At 44.9% G+C, this 18,502-nt stretch overlaps 1 protein-coding gene and 1 long non-coding RNA gene across 7 annotated transcripts; one reads left to right on the top strand and one right to left on the bottom strand.

Moving 5' to 3' along the window:
* The first annotated feature begins 300 nt into the window (after positions 1 to 300).
* On the top strand, positions 301 to 6,549 carry LOC148217660 (uncharacterized). 3 transcript variants are annotated; one of them, XR_015800900.1, is made up of 3 exons: positions 301 to 2,264; positions 4,277 to 4,431; positions 6,005 to 6,549. It is a non-coding gene; the product is annotated as an uncharacterized LOC148217660 (long non-coding RNA). The 3 variants fall into 3 exon arrangements; XR_015800898.1 differs by having other exon boundaries at positions 302 to 763; positions 951 to 4,431; XR_015800899.1 differs by having other exon boundaries at positions 302 to 1,077; positions 1,730 to 4,431.
* LOC148217659 (islet amyloid polypeptide-like) lies at positions 3,964 to 16,321 on the bottom strand. 4 transcript variants are annotated; one of them, XR_015800895.1, is made up of 10 exons: positions 15,875 to 16,321; positions 15,114 to 15,212; positions 13,385 to 13,601; positions 12,307 to 12,420; positions 10,309 to 10,467; positions 9,548 to 9,646; positions 7,159 to 7,368; positions 6,654 to 6,750; positions 6,381 to 6,517; positions 3,964 to 4,402 (listed from the first exon to the last, which is right to left on the bottom strand). XR_015800895.1 is itself a non-coding variant. In XM_088158518.1 (3 exons), exons 1-3 carry the CDS (start codon positions 6,731 to 6,733, stop codon positions 4,231 to 4,233), a joined length of 387 nt encoding a protein of 128 aa, XP_088014644.1. In that variant the 5' UTR covers positions 6,734 to 6,744; the 3' UTR covers positions 3,964 to 4,230. The 4 variants fall into 4 exon arrangements, 1 of the variants encoding a protein (XP_088014644.1); XR_015800897.1 differs by lacking the exon at positions 3,964 to 4,402 and adding an exon at positions 4,586 to 4,689; XR_015800896.1 differs by lacking the exon at positions 15,875 to 16,321 and having other exon boundaries at positions 13,385 to 13,570; positions 15,114 to 15,227.
* Positions 16,322 to 18,502: the final 2,181 nt, after the last annotated feature.

Here is an 18,502-nt window from a genome sequence, read left to right as displayed (position 1 = left end):
GCGGCGGTGAGCGGCGGTGTTGCGGACGGGTGACCCGGGGGACGCTCGGGTCCCGCGGGGGGGCGAGACGCCGTGGGGCGTTGACGAGATGATGCCAAGAGGCGGGCCGCGGCGCCGAAGTTCGGGGCGGGAGGGACAGCGACGGCGGAGACGCGACGAAGTCGGGCGGAGGGCGGACCCGGTGCCGCGCGGGGGGGCGTGGGCGGCATCGGGACCGGCATGGCCGCGGCTAGCAGGGGACGCGGCGATACCGACACTGGCACGGGGTCCGGCGCTGCTCTCCTGCTCCGCCGCCAGGCGGCGCTGCGCTGCCGTCCTGCCGGGGCTCTGGTCACGCTCCTGCTAATCAATAATCCTAATCCATAATTTGGGGTTGGTTTTTTTTTGGATCGTGACACTTGGCACAGGAGGGACATTGCCGGCACAGCCCCTCCCCTGCAGAGCCCAGGGAAAAGACGTGGTCGCTGCCTTTTTTCCTTAGGAGCTCTCTGTGCATTTTGTCTTTCACTGTGTGTGACCACCTCCTTTCAAGGGCAAACTCGGCTGTCTTCCTGACTCACAGCTGCTTTTATTGCTAAGTTTTCTTTGAAAGAGACATGAGCAGCTGGAACACCGAGCTTGGATGTTGCTGCTCTGCTGGAGAGAGGGGACTGGGGTGTGGAAGGAGTGAAGAACCCCCCAGGCAGTGTGGCGCTGCAGCTCTTACTCGGACTGAGCCTCGTTTGTGGAAATTGATGCTGTTCTGTGCTTCACTAGAAAACCGGTATTTTTTCTTTCCTTCGGGTTATATTTTACTTGTGCATGAATTCAGCTGTGTAATTGCATTCAAGTGTGCAGCCAGTGTGGCCACCTCTGTTTTCCTTTCATTCCTCGGGCAGTAGCAACTGCAGAACCCTATTCCAGGTGGCAATGATTTCTATATTTCAATAACATATTTGTTCTTGATGCAGCACAGCAAGATAGCAGCCATGAGTTTCTAGAAGGGTGTAGGGGTGAGAGGCTGCAGGGCCGGAAGAGCAGCGGTCATATCAGCAGGAGAAGGCTTTCTTACTTCTATTTGTTGCATATCGGGCATAGGTAAGTGCAATGGGAGTGTTCTGTGGCTGCAACAATAGCCTTTAATGCATTAAAAAGTAAAAGCCTTGTGTAGAAAGTGGGGGGAAACAACAGAGATTTAAAGACTAAAGATTTAAGTGACTAACATAAGTAGATGCAATAAAAGGTTAAACAAGGAATGCTAATGGGTAATACTGAGCGATATATCCTTAGACAAAATATTCCTGCTTTATTTTATGCTTGTGCACTTGGACTTTTTTAGGACTGGCTTTGTATTTAAACATTGCCTGATATGCGGCGTGTGTGACTTCGTTACTTACATGCTAAAAAGCAGAGGTTTAGTATCTTCGGTTTTTTAAGGGGAATAATGCCATGTTTATCACATTGTCTGTATTCTTAATTTTCCTCTTTTGTATTTTTTGTTTGCTTGCATATTCTCTGAAAGGTGGAGGGAAGCCAGATGAATTGAAAAAGAATCCAATCTATCTAAGGCTCGATTCTCAAGTAATATTTACATCCCTGAAGAAGCCTAGAAATACATAGTGGGATTTTTAAAAATGCACAGAAAATTCTGGCCATGCTGTTTGCAGAGCTGATGAAGTAATGCTTAAATGCTTATTAGTAATTAATTCATTATTAAATAAATGTATTTATTTTCTTTTTTCCATTACAGTCCATTCTTTTCCTGGCTCATTTAGCCCTGGACTGTGCTTGTATCCAGCCTTACTATGGCTAGATGCTTCGTCTCTGAGAGGCCAAGTGCAGCAACAGCAGGAGGGAGGGAGCAGAGCTGTCTTCTCAAGGGAGTACGGGCGGGAACAAATCTCACTGAAGGAAGTTTCTCAAGATGCTCTGGCTGATGAATTAACTAACGTAGCTCAGAATGAAAGTTGATTTGGAGTCTGAGGTGCTGGTGGTGTGGGGTTTTTTTACCAAATCTTTTTCTCTTTGATTTTAGTTTGAACGGTTCATACCAAATGCAGATGAGATTCCTGTCAACTAACTCTAGTTATCTTAATTCTAAGTGCTCATTTTCAGCTAATTGTCTAGACACTCTCTATCATCAGCGAAGAAATAGAGGCACTTCAGGCGTGATTAATCCCATCCTAAAATAGGTGTCTAAGCTGGGATGAATTGGAAGTAGTCTTCCTCCACCAAATAGCAGGAGAGCGCTGACAACTGGTTAGACAAAGAGGAGCTAAAGACAGGTGAGATGGTCCCCCTCTTTTCTCTCTTGGTGGTTTCACTGACTTAGGAACCGAGTTAGATTTTTCAGTATTTGTGGAATAGTTTGATTGTGTGAAATAGATGCTGGTATCCAATCCACCAGATTCGAGAGTGTGTGAGGCAGAAAATAATGTACCCAGTTTCACTGGTCCTGTGCATGGACAGCCTGTGCTTTGTTAGTGTTTGTCAAATGGTAGCTGAAAAAACAAAATCTGGTGCATAAAGCGTGGCTCATATTCCGGGCTGGGATCAGCCTAGAGATCAGCAGCTACCCACAGGGAAGGCTCCACTTGGTTACTGCTCTGTACAAACAATCTCGCAGAGACACTTGAAAGCTGTCCTCTCTCTCATTTGTTTTCTGAAATGTTAATAAATGAAATAAATATTCTAAATTAAAAACAAATTAAACGCACAGTGTGTGTGCAGCGTAACTCAAAAGTAACTGGAATGGAAGGCATTTCAAGCTGGCAGAAGTATTAGTTCAATGGCATATAAACGGTTTTCTCAATAAAATTCAGAATTAATATCCATTAGAACTTTAATGAAGGTTGAAACTTCCCTCAATAAAGAGAGTAATTAATAACACTTTTTACAGTAGGAATCCTGTACTTTTTATTCCCATGCATTTTTTTGTGTGTGAAATGATGTGAATATGCCATTTAACATTAAATTAGCAAAAATGTTTCTATTTCGAGGTATACTTTGTAATGGAAACAAACCAACTGAAGGCAGTTATTGAACTTTCATTTGCCTCTCCAGAACTAAGGTTCTGCTGAATGTTTTTCGTAATTGGACAATAATGTTTTTCGGACAACAGTGAACCCTTCACTGAGGAAGTGTGGACAAAACAGCCATTTCTGTGAAATGAAACAGCTCACCTCTATGAAAATTTGCTTAAAATTTAAAGGAACTTAAAGGTTTTTAAGCCTGCCCTGATTCTGGGCTGAGATAGGAGAAAATAATGCCGTCAGATTCTCATTAAGGTCTGCCCATCTCTGAAATATTTCCCCTGGATTTTGGTAGCAATTTAAGTATGCCAGTGGAAAAAATTACTGAGTTTCTATGATGTGTTTTGGTTCTTGAGCTACTCATTGTTTTTTCTCTTCCCTTTGTTACTGTAGTTAAGGAAAGGAATACCCAAGGATGGGAGTTTCTCCTAGATTGTATCAGAGCTATCTCTTATTGATATTTATTATACTTACATATATTATTATACTTATTATGCTTACATTTTACTGATATCATCTTAACATAAGAACTGCAAATCCTTAAAATCCCCTGCTCAGTAGGCACAGAAGTCTGTGCTGCAAGACCACGTTTCCTTGCTTGCTGTATGTTATAGTGGAAACAGGCCAATCAGTTAACTGCATAATTGTCTGATTATGGTGCACAATGCAGCATCTTTTCTCATCTAGTTGTTCCTTCAACTGTACCAGACAAGATGCTGTAGATGTTTAAAAAACAGAAGATTCTTCTGTTTTACTTTCATTAGGACATAACTTTTGCTAGCATTCTGATATTTATTGTTCTTTAATTAAGGCGGTTTCTTTCTCTTACCAGACTGTGACTATAAAGACATACACATCATGGGTTATCTTTTTCATCCTTTTAATAATAATAATAATAATAATAATAATAATAATAATAATAATAATAATAATAATAATAATAATAATAACATTGTTGCCATTACTTTTCCATTTATTATCGTGACAGATTTTTACAAAGGATTTTAACAAGCAGATTTCTGGAGTTCTTAATGGGGTTGGAAGAATAGCCTATGCATGTCATTGTACATGCATGGTGGAATGATGAACATAAATCACATACCCCCCCACACACACAGAGAAAACAAGGCACTGGTAAGACTGTACAAGTAATAAATGACCGAGAGGTTGTTGATACAATAAAAACTGAGCTTCTAGTGTCAGCAGCCATCTCCAGAGCCTAAAGCTGTGCGTGGCTCTGGGGCTCTCTGTCCCTCTTTCCATAGGTGTTGGAGCCCACGTTGGTGGGCGGGTAAAGGGCCCCGGCGCTGCCGCTGGAGCGCACCAGGAAATCGGCCAAGCGCTGCGTCACACACGTGGCCGTGTTGCATCTCCTCTTCTCCAGCTGGTGACTGCCAAGGTGAAACAAAGACAGCCAGCAGTAAGTCAAACAATGAGCCATCGAGTGTGCCACTTCTCATAGTCATTTGAGCTCTGCTAATGTGGGAGTTCTTTTAATATGTGCACAAATACAGGAACATTAGAATCTTCCCACCACCTACTTTGTTCCTGAAAAAAATCCTTGTGCTGGGTGCTATTATCAGTTTTAATGATGGAGGTTATTCAAATGCAGAGACATGAACTGTCATATGTCGTTTTTATTGATATCCTGCACAGCAGTTTATGACATTTAGAAGACCTGTAATGATAGTATAGGTGAGACACAAAGTGAAAGCAATGATTAAATGTTTAACTTTCAGCTGAACTTCTAAATCTATTTAGAGCTCTTGCTGATATCATGAGGATTACTAACATAATGATGATCACTAACATTTATTCAGTTCTCATGTTTTCACAGAATTACATCCTGCTCTCACTGAAGTGAGTGGTAATATTCCAGTCCACAGCAAGTGGATTAAACCCAAAGACTCTTTCTCCCATCTGCACCACATATCATGAGAAGTAGCAGGCATTGCCAGCTTCTGCCAACTGCAGAATCACTCAGGAGGGTCTTTTGCTCTGTCTCTCTCCCACTTAGCTCTGACTAAACAGAGGTTTCATCTAAAAAAAAAAACCTGCCACATCTCTTTTGAAACACCAGCAAATTGAAAGTTCTGTTGTGGTGAGAGAAAATCCTTTGCTGAATGATACTTTAAAGAGTGTCCGAGGAAGGATCCGTATCTAGAAATAACATTTTATGATCTGAACCGACAGATCATTTACAGAACTCCACGTAAAACCTATGTAGCACGAGGGGTTTTTTTAAATTGCAATGTAATGGTTAGCTTGGGTTTTCAGACTTGTTTCTTAGATTACTGTGTTCTTCCTTCAAACAGAAATACTTGCTCGCAGAGATTGCCTACTGAGTTGTTGCATATTTTCTTGGACTTCTTCATGCTGATATGGCATGAATTAGATATCACTTTGTGGCTAAAATTTACTGTGAAGAGCAGCTATATCCCAGTTTCAAACTCTGAGCAGTTACCAATGTGTTCCTTTGCTTACTGATTATTAAATCTATCATCTAAAATGTCATATAACCTTTTGAAGTTATTTGTATTGATCTAATAATACAAGAGGAAAGGCAGCTATGAAAGGAATGTCTGTCTTATACAGGTTCTTGATTAGTAGATAGGCAGCAGTTCTTAAGCAATTAATATTTTAAATGTGTAATTGCATTACAAGAAAATTGTTGCATAGGGCTTTATATAACCTCCCATTGACTTTCATGGATATTTCTTTTGGTTTTATTCAAGTCCTTACCACACAAGGTTCAAATAGCAACTGGTTCTCACAGAGGTCCTGAAATTGAATTTATAAATAACAATATATTTCAGACAAGTGAAATTCTCTCAGAATCAATTTCTTCTTTTCCTTCTTCCTATGATTAATATTTAATTATGTGATTTTAAAATTGCTTAATTACTGAAAGCATTTTTACCATAAAATAATTCCATTCCAGTAGAGCTGCAGTATTATTAAGAAGGGTATGTTTTCTTTTCTTTCCCCTCCAGGCTTGGAAATCTGATGAACTTTTTAAAAAGGAAGGCGCTTGCAAAATGCACCTTTCTTCACAAGGTAATGTAGAGTTTGCAGCCTCTTTAATTTAAGAAAGTTTATAATCGTAAAATGATCAAATGATTTGAAACAAAGTCCCTGGATTTCACTTTCGACCCTAAATGCTTTGATCTTTTTGTTACAGAAAAGCTGATCTTTATGCTTATAGGAAAGCTCTGTTTAGTAGAAGGATATTTTAATATCTTTTTTTTTTTTTTTTCCTGAGGGAAAAAAAGCAGAAGCAAAGTCTCTCAAATAGCAGGATATCACTGGAACAAAGTTTGCTTCATGATTCAATCTGATATGGCTGGAAGAAACAAGGAAAATCAATACCTTTTTGTCTTTGCTGCTGGTTGTTCTGGCATTTCCTCACTGAGTCCTGAGAGTGTATTGTGTGACATTACAGGCAACATCCATCCTTGTCTCTTGGAAGTACCATCAGATAGATCATCAGCCAGAGACAGTAATCTCTGAACAACAATAAAACAGTGAGCTTGAATAACTCTATTTTTATATTATTTAAGACATGAAAGCAAAAGCAACTCATGCAATAATCTGAACACCTTTTTCCCTAAAAAGAAATAAACATGATTATTTGTCACTCACCCCTCAATAGGTGTAGCTTCCAAACAGCTCAGAGTGACAGAAAGTGCAATGAAGAAAACTGACAACTTCAGGTTGCGCATCTTCCCTTCCAAACTTTCTGAAAAGAATAGTGATTCAAAACTGAAAGCTAACCCAAATACTCTTCAGCACATCCTATCACCGATGCCCATTCTGTCCTAAATCAAGAGCAATTAGTCTTTTTCACAAGCTAGAGTGAGAAAAATGATCCCTTCAAGTTTAGTGACACAATTCAGTTTCAGAAATATAGCTCTCAGCAGTAAATGCTCATTTTCCATCCAGTAGTTTCAATCCTATCCCTTATCTCTGATTTGCGTTTCCTGACATATCCCAGTCTCAAATTCTGGTCCCCAGTGCAGTTTACTTTAAAGCTGTCTTAGTCTTTTCCTGAAAAAATGCTCTTGATTAATAATAGGGGATATAGTGCTTTTCTAAAGGCGCATCTTTTACACTGCAGGGAAAGTAAGAAAAAAGGCAAAGTATTTACCTTTTTGTGGTCACAGATCTAACTGGAGAAGCCAGCAAGCCCTCTTGGTTAGCAGGAAGTGTGCATGCAACAATTCCACGCTTGCATCTGGCTCTGGAGTATCCTTCTCCCTCTTCCTTTCTGGCAAGTCTCACGACTCTTATATATCCTCGACACCTTTCTCAGCTCTGACATCAGGCAGCACAGAGAGACTGTCGTTAATTCCAATCCCTACAGACAGAAAGTGCCCCAGAGAGGAGCAGAGGCAGGTGGGTCATTATTGCACTAGTACATCAGTAAATATTCTCCTGCTGTATGCAGAATGCCCTCGTGAAGGTACTGCAAGAGCATATTGCACATCAGAAATGTAGCCTCAATTTTACAGCTCTGATAAGCTGCTGTGGTTATATTCCCTGTGGGTGTTTTCGTGGGCTAAATAAGGTAACAAAAGTCACAAAGAAAGCCAGAGCAAATGAAACGCCAGGCCACTGGTAATTGAAATACAAGAAAACATGTCTCAGAAAAGATGGAAAAGTTAAAGTTGTGGAGGTTTGCTGTACAATATAGATAGAAAGCAAAGGTATCTGAAGGGATAAAAGCTGTATGATGAATAAGAAAAGAGTGAAAGTTATTTAAATTGACAGATAGAGTTCTCATTCAGGGTAACACGGTAGAAATCATGCACATTTTTCAGTCAAGTTTAAATGTCAATGAAAATTCTGTCGCTATGAATGTAAAATCTCATATTTTAAAAACCAGGTGGATTTGTCATGAGTGAAAATTGAGTCAATTAATGCTTTTCAGAAGGCAAAGACTAGGATTAAAAAGCCAGGAAATGTCAGAAAAGCCAGAAAACGTGCAAATTTATTTCTCTAGTATGCATAAAGCATGGTTGAGGGAAAAATGTACAGCTTTTAATAGACTAAATCCAGTGTTGACGAAATATCTAATTGCAGATTTCCAAGGATACAGATTAGAACCATTTACCTCTGATTTCAGTGGAAATTAGGCAAATCACTTCCCCCTCCCTCTCCCCCCCCCAGAAGTGTGAGAGCTGGAATCCTTCTGCAGTCGACTTAATTTTCTTTTCCTCCTCTCTTTTAGGACAGGAAGAATCACGATTCTCCTGCCATCTTTGCCAAGAGCTGTGGTGTTTGATCAGCCAAAGCCCAGAGGCTTCAGCACCAGAGGTCTGAGCCTGGAGGGCTCCTGGTGCTGCCCGTGCTGTGGGCTATGTCAGAGGATGCAGGGTTCCTCTTTGCCTCCCTGCTGGGATTAACTGCCATGGGAATGTGGGATCTGGGTGAAACTCCAGCTCTCCTGGTGTTCAGGGGAGCAAGGTCTGAGGGACTCCTCTCTGGGGATGTGCGGTGAAGGACTGAATAGTGTGGAAGGAGAGTATTTATAAACTGTATCACTGTTTCTCCCAAAATTGGGGTGGAGCACTGATGGGGGCGGTTGGGTTTGGTCTGGGCCTGTTATTCTTTGTGCAATTTTTAAATTCTCTTGTATGATTTACTGTCCGGTATCTTTCTAACAAAAGCTGACATAAATTTAGATTAAGGATTAGAACTTGGGTCCATTCATTGCAAACATTTGACAAGGCTGGAGGACTGGGGTGGTGACTGCTCTCAGGAAAGGTTACTTATTAATACTGTGTCAGATTTCCCGCAGTGACTGTCAGGCCTGCATGGCTGTGAGTTCGTGCTCTTCTCACTGGGGAAATAAGTTCAGCAAAATTAGAAGTGTTAGAAAAATCCAGCCAAAAATTCCACCTCTGTACCCCCTAAGTTTTCCCAGTTTTTCCCAGCTAGGAGCTGCACAGAAGTCAGGCAGGGGAAGTGACAACAGGGAACAGCTGAAAAATTCAAAGGCACAAAGAGGAAAGGGGAAAGGTTTCAGAAAACAATTCTATGGTCTAAGAATAATTTCTGATTCCCTACTGAGAAGAACACGAACTCACAGCCATTCAGGCCTGACAGTCCCCTGCAGTGAGAGCTCAGCACACATCCACAGAGGCAAGTCCAGCATCTTAAATGAAAAAATAAAAATAAAAACCAGAAGAAAAAGGTGATTTCTTTTGCTTCAGAGTTATTTCAAGTTCTTAAAGCCCAAGCAACATTTGCTCTCGATTTTGGTTGGGTGAATCATGAGCAGTGGGCACGGGTCATGCCATTCATTGAGCAGAAAACCCGGGGTCATTTAGAGGGGACACAAGAACTGTTTGTGTAGCGACCTCGGGCTGCAGAGGGGCAGGAGAAAGGCCAAGGGAGCTCCCCGGGGCCACCAGGGCCTGTGGGGAACAGAATGGACGCTTGGAGTGGAGGTGAGGAGTGGATCTGAGTTCATCTACAGGGAAATAAGGAGGGGATATTCTGGAGTGAAAAGCTGAGGTGATGAGTTCACCCACCTGGGCACGAGTTGTGTTTGCACAAAGTGGGACCAGAGGTGAAGGTCAATCCAAAGTCGATCCTGCTTGACCTCTGAATTCCAGGATAAGTTTTACAAGCTGCCAAATGAGGGAGTAAAAATACACAAAAATGAAACTGAGAGCATTCATGAGGTTCCTGGGAGTCCATTACACTGTTGTCATAGAATTCTTAATGAGTTTTGAGCTTTTAATGACAACAATTCAGTACTTTCTTTGGATTAATCACTGTGTAGGATTTGGGGTTTATCTGGATTTTAAAGGCGTCGTGGTGGCCCTGACACTGCTCAGGAGCTGGTAGGAAAAGCAGGGTCAGAGCTCCTGGCAGGCACAGGGTGTTTTTCCCAGAGTGGATTGGGGAGGAATTGTTTGGGACTTGGTTTGTCCCTCTGGGTGATGCCAGTTGCTGTGATTTGTGTAATTCCATACATTTAACTCCCAATACTTCCCAGCCCAGGAGCTTGAGCTGACAGGGCAGCACACAGATTGTTCTCTGTGCTGTGCCCCGATTTGGGGTTCGCTGTCAGCTTTGCTAGCTCCCGTGAATTATGCCCATAGCCCCGAATTCCCTGCTCAATTCCCTCTGCCATAACCTCACAGCGCCTCATGGAGTGGGGATATACTGTGGCAGGAAGCTCAGCAGCATCGGCACAGGGACAGGTGTATATTCCAAAGAATTTGCTGTTTCAAACCCTCATTCCCCAGCCCCGCCGATGTCCCTGGGGGGCACTTGACAGAGTTACCTGGATTTCAGCTGATTTCACCCCCCCGAGCTCGGGCTCCAGGTGATCTTTTCAAGCAGGAGAAGGCAGGGGCCGGAGGCGCTCGTGGCCCGTGCCGAGGCAGTCCCTGGGGCCACGAGAGGACATGTCTCCCTGCAGAATTTCAGTTCTTTCCAGAGCCTCAGCAGTGACAGAGGACAAAGAGGAAGATGAGGAGGAGGAAGAAGGGGGAGAGGGTTTGAGAGGAGGGGAAGCCCAAATCCGTGCTGTGTGCGGAGCTCCGACAGCACGCTGCAGCCCGCAGCTCAGTGTGAGCACGGGGCAGAGGAGGCGATTTCTGGGCATTCAATCACCCTGAGGCGGGCCCGGCACCGCCCCTGCAGCACCGTCCCCAGCACAGCTCGGTACCGCTCCGGGATCACCCGGCCCCGCCCCCGGTGCCGCCCGGGACCACTGGGGACCGCCCCTAAAGCACCGCCCCGGCCCCGCCCGGTCCCGTCCCCGGGACCTCCGTGCCCCGCCTCGCCAAGCCCCGGCTCCGCCCCGAGCCTGCCCGGGCTGCGCCGGGACCATCGCTGGCGGCCCCGCCCCTCTTCCCCGGGCCGAAGCGGGCTGAAGGAGATGTCCGCACGATTGGAAACGCCGCCGAAAATCGCACCCGTGGGATCGGTGTCGGCGTCGTGCGCAGGCATCCCACTAGAGCGAGCGGGCTCCTTGCTGTGCCACCCTCCTTTTGCAGCCAGAGTTAGAAGGTCGGGGAGCGACACCCGAGCCGCCATCTTGGGAGAGGCAGGCGCGCAGTACCGCGCTCTGCCCACAGGGTGGCGCTTGGGAGACAGGCAAGGGATGGAATCAAGGAGTGTCCCAATCCTTGAGGAAATCCCCCGGAATGAACGCCCCAAAAAACCCCGACCAGAACTGAGAAACCTTTTCCCCCCATTTTTCATGCATTTTTCCCCCATTTCTCACTGATTTTTTCCCCAATTTTTCAAGCATTTTTTCCCGCAATTTTCGTGGATTTTTTCCCCATTTTTCCCCGTCTCTCACAGATTTTTCCCCCCATTTCTCATGGATGTTTCCCCCAATTTTCATGGATATTTCCCGATTTATATATATAAATCATCTATTTTTTAATATTTAATTTATAGTCATAATCTAGACATATTTCATATATTCAATTTAATTGCTATTCTATTTATCATATATACAATATTATTTTATTATTCATTATATACATAGATTTATATTACTAATGTTATTTCTATTTTATGTATATCCATATATATTTGTAGGTTCATCGTTTTTAATATTATTTCTTTAAAAGCTCTGCCTCTAACCAAATAGAAACAAAAAACTCGATTATTTTAAATTATATTTGAATATATTTTTCTATTTAGTTTTCATATTTATATCTGTAGATTTATATGTCTATATTGTGTATTCTATATTTATATACTATTTAATGTATTTTTTACTAGTATATTAATATACTAGATGCTATTTACATTCTATTATAACATACTATTTAATATAACGTATTAAAATCGATAAATTATTTATATTACATACTACATACATGTATTTTATATTTCTATATATTTATATATGCATATATAGTTATCATAATTTTATGTCAGTATCTATTTTTGCATATTTGTATATTTTTGCCTATATTATTTTCAAAAAACCCTCCTCTAACCAAATAAAAACCAATACAAAATTCCTTTTAAAGTCTGAATATTTATATATTTCTATTTTCATAACAAAATATAATGTAATGTAATATATTTATATATTGATTACTTATATTTGCTTATGTATTTTTATTCTTTATCTTTTCTTTTATATTTACAGTATCTATAAAAAAACCCTACCTCTATCCAAACACAAACCAATAAAACATTCCTTTTAGACTATATTTAGCTGTTTTTTAAGGTTCTGTTTTTCATGCATTCTACACCCACCCCTCCCTCTCAATGTTCTGGCACCCACCATGACCCCCCGCCATGCCCGACTCACCTGCTCCTCCAGCGCAGCCCGGCTCCCTCTCCCAGGGACCTTGGGGTGCCCCAAACCACGTCGGAGCCCCCCTCAGCCTTTTTTCCTCACCCCAAAGAAGGCACAGAACGACTCCTTTAATGAAGTTGTTTTAACAATTGTAAGGCTAGAGCTTTTGGTATCCACTGCTTGCCATCCCTTGTAAACCAATTATTTTCTTCTTTCTTCTGCAGCTTAATAAACCTCTTTTTTTCCCCATAGTTTTCCAAATGCATGTATTACCGCATATGCATATTTAGAATCAGTAAATATATTTAATGTCTTGTCCTGCTATAATTCACAGGCTCTCACAAGCGTGTGCAGCTCTGCTGTCTGAGCTGACCAGGTGGCTGGTAACCTCCCCCCTTCCTTTAATTGCTTTCCATTCACGATAGAGTATCCTGTAAATCATGAAGAATGGGGGGAAAAAATCAGTGAGTAATGGGGGGGGAAATCAGTGAGAAATGGGGAAAAAATCAGTGAGAAATGGGGGGGGAAAATTCCATGAAAAATGGCGGAAGAAATCAGTGAGAAATGGGGAAAAATGGGTAAAAAATCAGTGGGAAATGGGTGGGGAAAAATCAATGAGAAATCGGGGAAAAACGTAAGTAAGAAATGGGGGGAAAAAATCAGTGAGAAATGGGGAAAAATCAGTGGGAAATGGGGATAAATCTGGAAAAAATCCATGAAAAATGGGGGAAAATATCAGTGAGAAATGGGGGGAAATGGGGAAAAAGTCAGTGAGAAATGGGGAAAAAAATCAGTGAGAAATGGGGAAAAATCAGTGAAAAACGTAGGGAAAACTCCATGAAGAATGGTAGAAAAAATCAGTGAGAAATGGGGAAAAAAATCCCTGAAAAATGGGGGAAAATATCAGTGAGAAATGGGAAAAAATGGGGAAAAAAATCATTGAGAAATGGGGAAAAAATCATTGAGAAATCGGGGGAAAAATCAGTGTGACGGGGGGGGAAAATCGGGATCGGGGACGTGGACCGGGACCGGGATCGGGGACCAGGACGAGGAAATGGGACAGGGACCGGGATCGGGGACTTTTCCTCACCTGCACAGCTCAGGTGGATGGGACAGAATTGGTGTGGCCTGACAAGGCAGGAACAGCTGTCTGTGTTCTGGAGTGCCTTGAAAGCTTTCTCCGTCAGGTTTGGAAGGGGTTTCTCTTTGGGATTTCTTGTGATGCAGCACCACGGGTATCCCTTTGTGCCAAGTCCAGTGCTAAAGGATTGAAGAACTGACAAGTGGGGTCTGGGATGAAAATGCTTCTAATAAAATTCAGCAAAGAATACAATAAGAGAAATGAGCATCCTTTTAATGTCTGAAATAGTTAGGAATAAAAATGCTGGAAAAGGGCACTCTGAATTGGTGTCACTTGTCATGGATAAAACCCCAGAGTGAGGAATCAGAGTAGAAGTTGAGAGCTGGAATCCTTCTGCAGTCGACTTAATTTTCTTTTCCTCCTCTCTTTCAGGACAGGAAGAATCACGACTCTCCTGCCATCTTTGCCAAGAGCTGTGGTGTTTGATCAGCCAAAGCCCAGAGGCTTCAGCACCAGAGGTCTGAGCCTGGAGGGCTCCTGGTGCTGCCCGTGCTGTGGGCTATGTCAGAGGATGCAGGGTTCCTCTTTGCCTCCCTGCTGGGATTAACTGCCATGGGAATGTGGGATCTGGGTGAAACTCCAGCTCTCCTGGTGTTCAGGGGAGCAAGGTCTGAGGGACTCCTCTCTGGGGATGTGCGGTGAAGGACTGAATAGTGTGGAAGGAGAGTATTTATAAACTGTATCACTGTTTCTCCCAAAATTGGGGTGGAGCACTGATGGGGGCGGTTGGGTTTGGTCTGGGCCTGTTATTCTTTGTGCAATTTTTAAATTCTCTTGTATGATTTACTGTCCGGTATCTTTCTAACAAAAGCTGACATAAATTTAGATTAAGGATTAGAACTTGGGTCCATTCATTGCAAACATTTGACAAGGCTGGAGGACTGGGGTGGTGACTGCTCTCAGGAAAGGTTACTTATTAATACTGTGTCAGATTTCCCGCAGTGACTGTCAGGCCTGCATGGCTGTGAGTTCGTGCTCTTCTCACTGGGGAAATAAGTTCAGCAAAATTAGAAGTGTTAGAAAAATCCAGCCAAAAATTCCACCTCTGTACCCCCTAAGTTTTCCCAGTTTTTCCCAGCTAGGAGCTGCACAGAAGTCAGGCAGGGGAAGTGACAACAGGGAACAGCTGAAAAATTCAAAGGCACAAAGAGGAAAGGGGAAAGGTTTCAGAAAACAATTCTATGGTCTAAGAATAATTTCTGATTCCCTACTGAGAAGAACACGAACTCACAGCCATTCAGGCCTGACAGTCCCCTGCAGTGAGAGCTCAGCACACATCCACAGAGGCAAGTCCAGCATCTTAAATGAAAAAATAAAAATAAAAACCAGAAGAAAAAGGTGATTTCTTTTGCTTCAGAGTTATTTCAAGTTCTTAAAGCCCAAGCAACATTTGCTCTCGATTTTGGTTGGGTGAATCATGAGCAGTGGGCACGGGTCATGCCATTCATTGAGCAGAAAACCCGGGGTCATTTAGAGGGGACACAAGAACTGTTTGTGTAGCGACCTCGGGCTGCAGAGGGGCAGGAGAAAGGCCAAGGGAGCTCCCCGGGGCCACCAGGGCCTGTGGGGAACAGAATGGACGCTTGGAGTGGAGGTGAGGAGTGGATCTGAGTTCATCTACAGGGAAATAAGGAGGGGATATTCTGGAGTGAAAAGCTGAGGTGATGAGTTCACCCACCTGGGCACGAGTTGTGTTTGCACAAAGTGGGACCAGAGGTGAAGGTCAATCCAAAGTCGATCCTGCTTGACCTCTGAATTCCAGGATAAGTTTTACAAGCTGCCAAATGAGGGAGTAAAAATACACAAAAATGAAACTGAGAGCATTCATGAGGTTCCTGGGAGTCCATTACACTGTTGTCATAGAATTCTTAATGAGTTTTGAGCTTTTAATGACAACAATTCAGTACTTTCTTTGGATTAATCACTGTGTAGGATTTGGGGTTTATCTGGATTTTAAAGGCGTCGTGGTGGCCCTGACACTGCTCAGGAGCTGGTAGGAAAAGCAGGGTCAGAGCTCCTGGCAGGCACAGGGTGTTTTTCCCAGAGTGGATTGGGGAGGAATTGTTTGGGACTTGGTTTGTCCCTCTGGGTGATGCCAGTTGCTGTGATTTGTGTAATTCCATACATTTAACTCCCAATACTTCCCAGCCCAGGAGCTTGAGCTGACAGGGCAGCACACAGATTGTTCTCTGTGCTGTGCCCCGATTTGGGGTTCGCTGTCAGCTTTGCTAGCTCCCGTGAATTATGCCCATAGCCCCGAATTCCCTGCTCAATTCCCTCTGCCATAACCTCACAGCGCCTCATGGAGTGGGGATATACTGTGGCAGGAAGCTCAGCAGCATCGGCACAGGGACAGGTGTATATTCCAAAGAATTTGCTGTTTCAAACCCTCATTCCCCAGCCCCGCCGATGTCCCTGGGGGGCACTTGACAGAGTTACCTGGATTTCAGCTGATTTCACCCCCCCGAGCTCGGGCTCCAGGTGATCTTTTCAAGCAGGAGAAGGCAGGGGCCGGAGGCGCTCGTGGCCCGTGCCGAGGCAGTCCCTGGGGCCACGAGAGGACATGTCTCCCTGCAGAATTTCAGTTCTTTCCAGAGCCTCAGCAGTGACAGAGGACAAAGAGGAAGATGAGGAGGAGGAAGAAGGGGGAGAGGGTTTGAGAGGAGGGGAAGCCCAAATCCGTGCTGTGTGCGGAGCTCCGACAGCACGCTGCAGCCCGCAGCTCAGTGTGAGCACGGGGCAGAGGAGGCGATTTCTGGGCATTCAATCACCCTGAGGCGGGCCCGGCACCGCCCCTGCAGCACCGTCCCCAGCACAGCTCGGTACCGCTCCGGGATCACCCGGCCCCGGCCCCGGTGCCGCCCGGGACCACTGGGGACCGCCCCTAAAGCACCGCCCCGGCCCCGCCCGGTCCCGTCCCCGGGACCTCCGTGCCCCGCCTCGCCAAGCCCCGGCTCCGCCCCGAGCCTGCCCGGGCTGCGCCGGGACCATCGCTGGCGGCCCCGCCCCTCTTCCCCGGGCCGAAGCGGGCTGAAGGAGATGTCCGCACGATTGGAAACGCCGCCGAAAATCGCACCCGTGGGATCGGTGTCGGCGTCGTGCGCAGGCATCCCACTAGAGCGAGCGGGCTCCTTGCTGTGCCACCCTCCTTTTGCAGCCAGAGTTAGAAGGTCGGGGAGCGACACCCGAGCCGCCATCTTGGGAGAGGCAGGCGCGCAGTACCGCGCTCTGCCCACAGGGTGGCGCTTGGGAGACAGGCAAGGGATGGAATCAAGGAGTGTCCCAATCCTTGAGGAAATCCCCCGGAATGAACGCCCCAAAAAACCCCGACCAGAACTGAGAAACCTCCTGCCTCTGTATGAGTGCAAAGGGTGTGCAAGGAGTGTGCAAATAGTGTGCATTAGCAATCGATCGGCTGGCATGAGCAATCGATCGGCGATATAATCGATCGGCAGGCATTGGCAATCGATCGCCGAGCTAATCGATCGGCAGGCACGATCAATCGATCGCCGATGTAATCGATCGGCAGTCGCGATCAATCGATCGCCGATCTAATCGATAGGCAGGCATTGGCAATCGATCGCCGTTATAATCGATTGCAGGCACGATCAATCGATCGCCGATATAATCGATCGGCAGTCGCGATCAATCGATCGCCGATCTAATCGATCGGCAGGCATTGGCAATCGATCTCCGATCTAATCGATCCGCAGGCATTAGCAATCGATCGCCGATCGAATCGATCGGCAGGCGCGATCAGTCGATCGCCGATATAATCGATCGGCAGGCATTAGCAATCGATCGCCGATCGAATCGATCCGCAGGCATTAGCAATCGATCGCCGGTCTAATCGATCGGCAGGCATTAGCAATCGAACGCCGATATAATCGATCGGCAGGCGCGATCAATCGATCGCCGATATAATCGATCGGCAGGCATTAGCAATCGATCGCCGATATAATCGATCGGCAGGCGCGATCAATCGATCGCCGATATAATCGATCGGCAGGCGGATCAATCGATCGCCGAGCTAATCGATCGGCAGGCATTAGCAATCGAACGCCGATCTAATCGATCGGCAGGCGCGATCAATCGATCGCCGGTCTAATCGATCGGCAGGCATTAGCAATCGATCGCCGATATAATCGATCGGCAGGCGCGATCAGTCGATCGCCGATATAATCGATCGGCAGGCATTAGCAATCGATCGCCGATCGAATCGATCGGCAGGCATTAGCAATCGATCGCCGGTCTAATCGATCGGCAGGCATTAGCAATCGAACGCCGATATAATCGATCGGCAGGCGCGATCAATCGATCGCCGATATAATCGATCGGCAGGCATTGGCAATCGATCGCCGATATAATCGATCGGCAGTCGCGATCAATCGATCGCCGATCTAATCGATCGGCAGGCATTAGCAATCGAACGCCGATATAATCGATCGGCAGGCGGATCAATCGATCGCCGAGCTAATCGATCGGCAGGCATTAGCAATCGAACGCCGATATAATCGATCGGCAGGCGCAATCAATCGATCGCCGAGCTAATCGATCGGCAGGCATTAGCAATCGAACGCCGATATAATCGATCGGTAGTCGTGATCAATCGATCGCCGATCTAATCCATAGGCACGCATTAGCTATCGATCGCTGATCTGATTTTTCCCGCCATTTTTCATGGATTTTTTCCCCCATTTCTTACTGATTTTTCCCCAATTTTTCATGCATTTTTTCCCGCAATTTTCGTGGATTTTTTCCCATATTTTCCCCATTTCTCACTGATTTTTTTTCCCCCATTTTTCCATGGATATTTCCCGATTTTCCCCCCCATTGCTCACTGATTTTTGCCCCCATTTCTCTCTGAATTTTCCCCCCATTTTCCATGCATTTTTCCCCCCATTAATCGCTGATTTTTTTCCCCATTTATCACTGATATTTGCCCCCATTTCTCTCTGAATTTTTCCTTCCATTTTTCATGCATTTTTCCGCCCATTAATCACTGATTTTCTCCCCATTTATCACTGATTATTGCCCCCATTTTTCACTTATTTTTTCCCCACAGCA

This window comes from Sturnus vulgaris, unplaced genomic scaffold, assembly GCF_052056855.1.
Source record: "Sturnus vulgaris isolate bStuVul1 unplaced genomic scaffold, bStuVul1.hap1 Scaffold_507, whole genome shotgun sequence".
Lineage (NCBI taxonomy): Eukaryota > Metazoa > Chordata > Aves > Passeriformes > Sturnidae > Sturnus > Sturnus vulgaris.
The sequence above is the reverse complement of the archived record's forward strand: the minus strand, read 5'-3'. Positions and strand labels throughout refer to the sequence as shown.

Coding starts and splice junctions, on each gene's coding strand:
- LOC148217659 (XM_088158518.1), bottom strand. CDS start 6,733: ATGCGCAACCTGAAGTTGTCAGTTTTCTTCATTGCACTTTCTGTCACT. Junction 6,516..6,653: donor GAAGCTACACCTATTGAGGG/GTGAGTGACAAA, acceptor TGTTGTTCAGAG/ATTACTGTCTCTGGCTGATG. Junction 4,403..6,380: donor CCAGCAGCAAAGACAAAAAG/GTATTGATTTTC, acceptor TCACCTTGGCAG/TCACCAGCTGGAGAAGAGGA.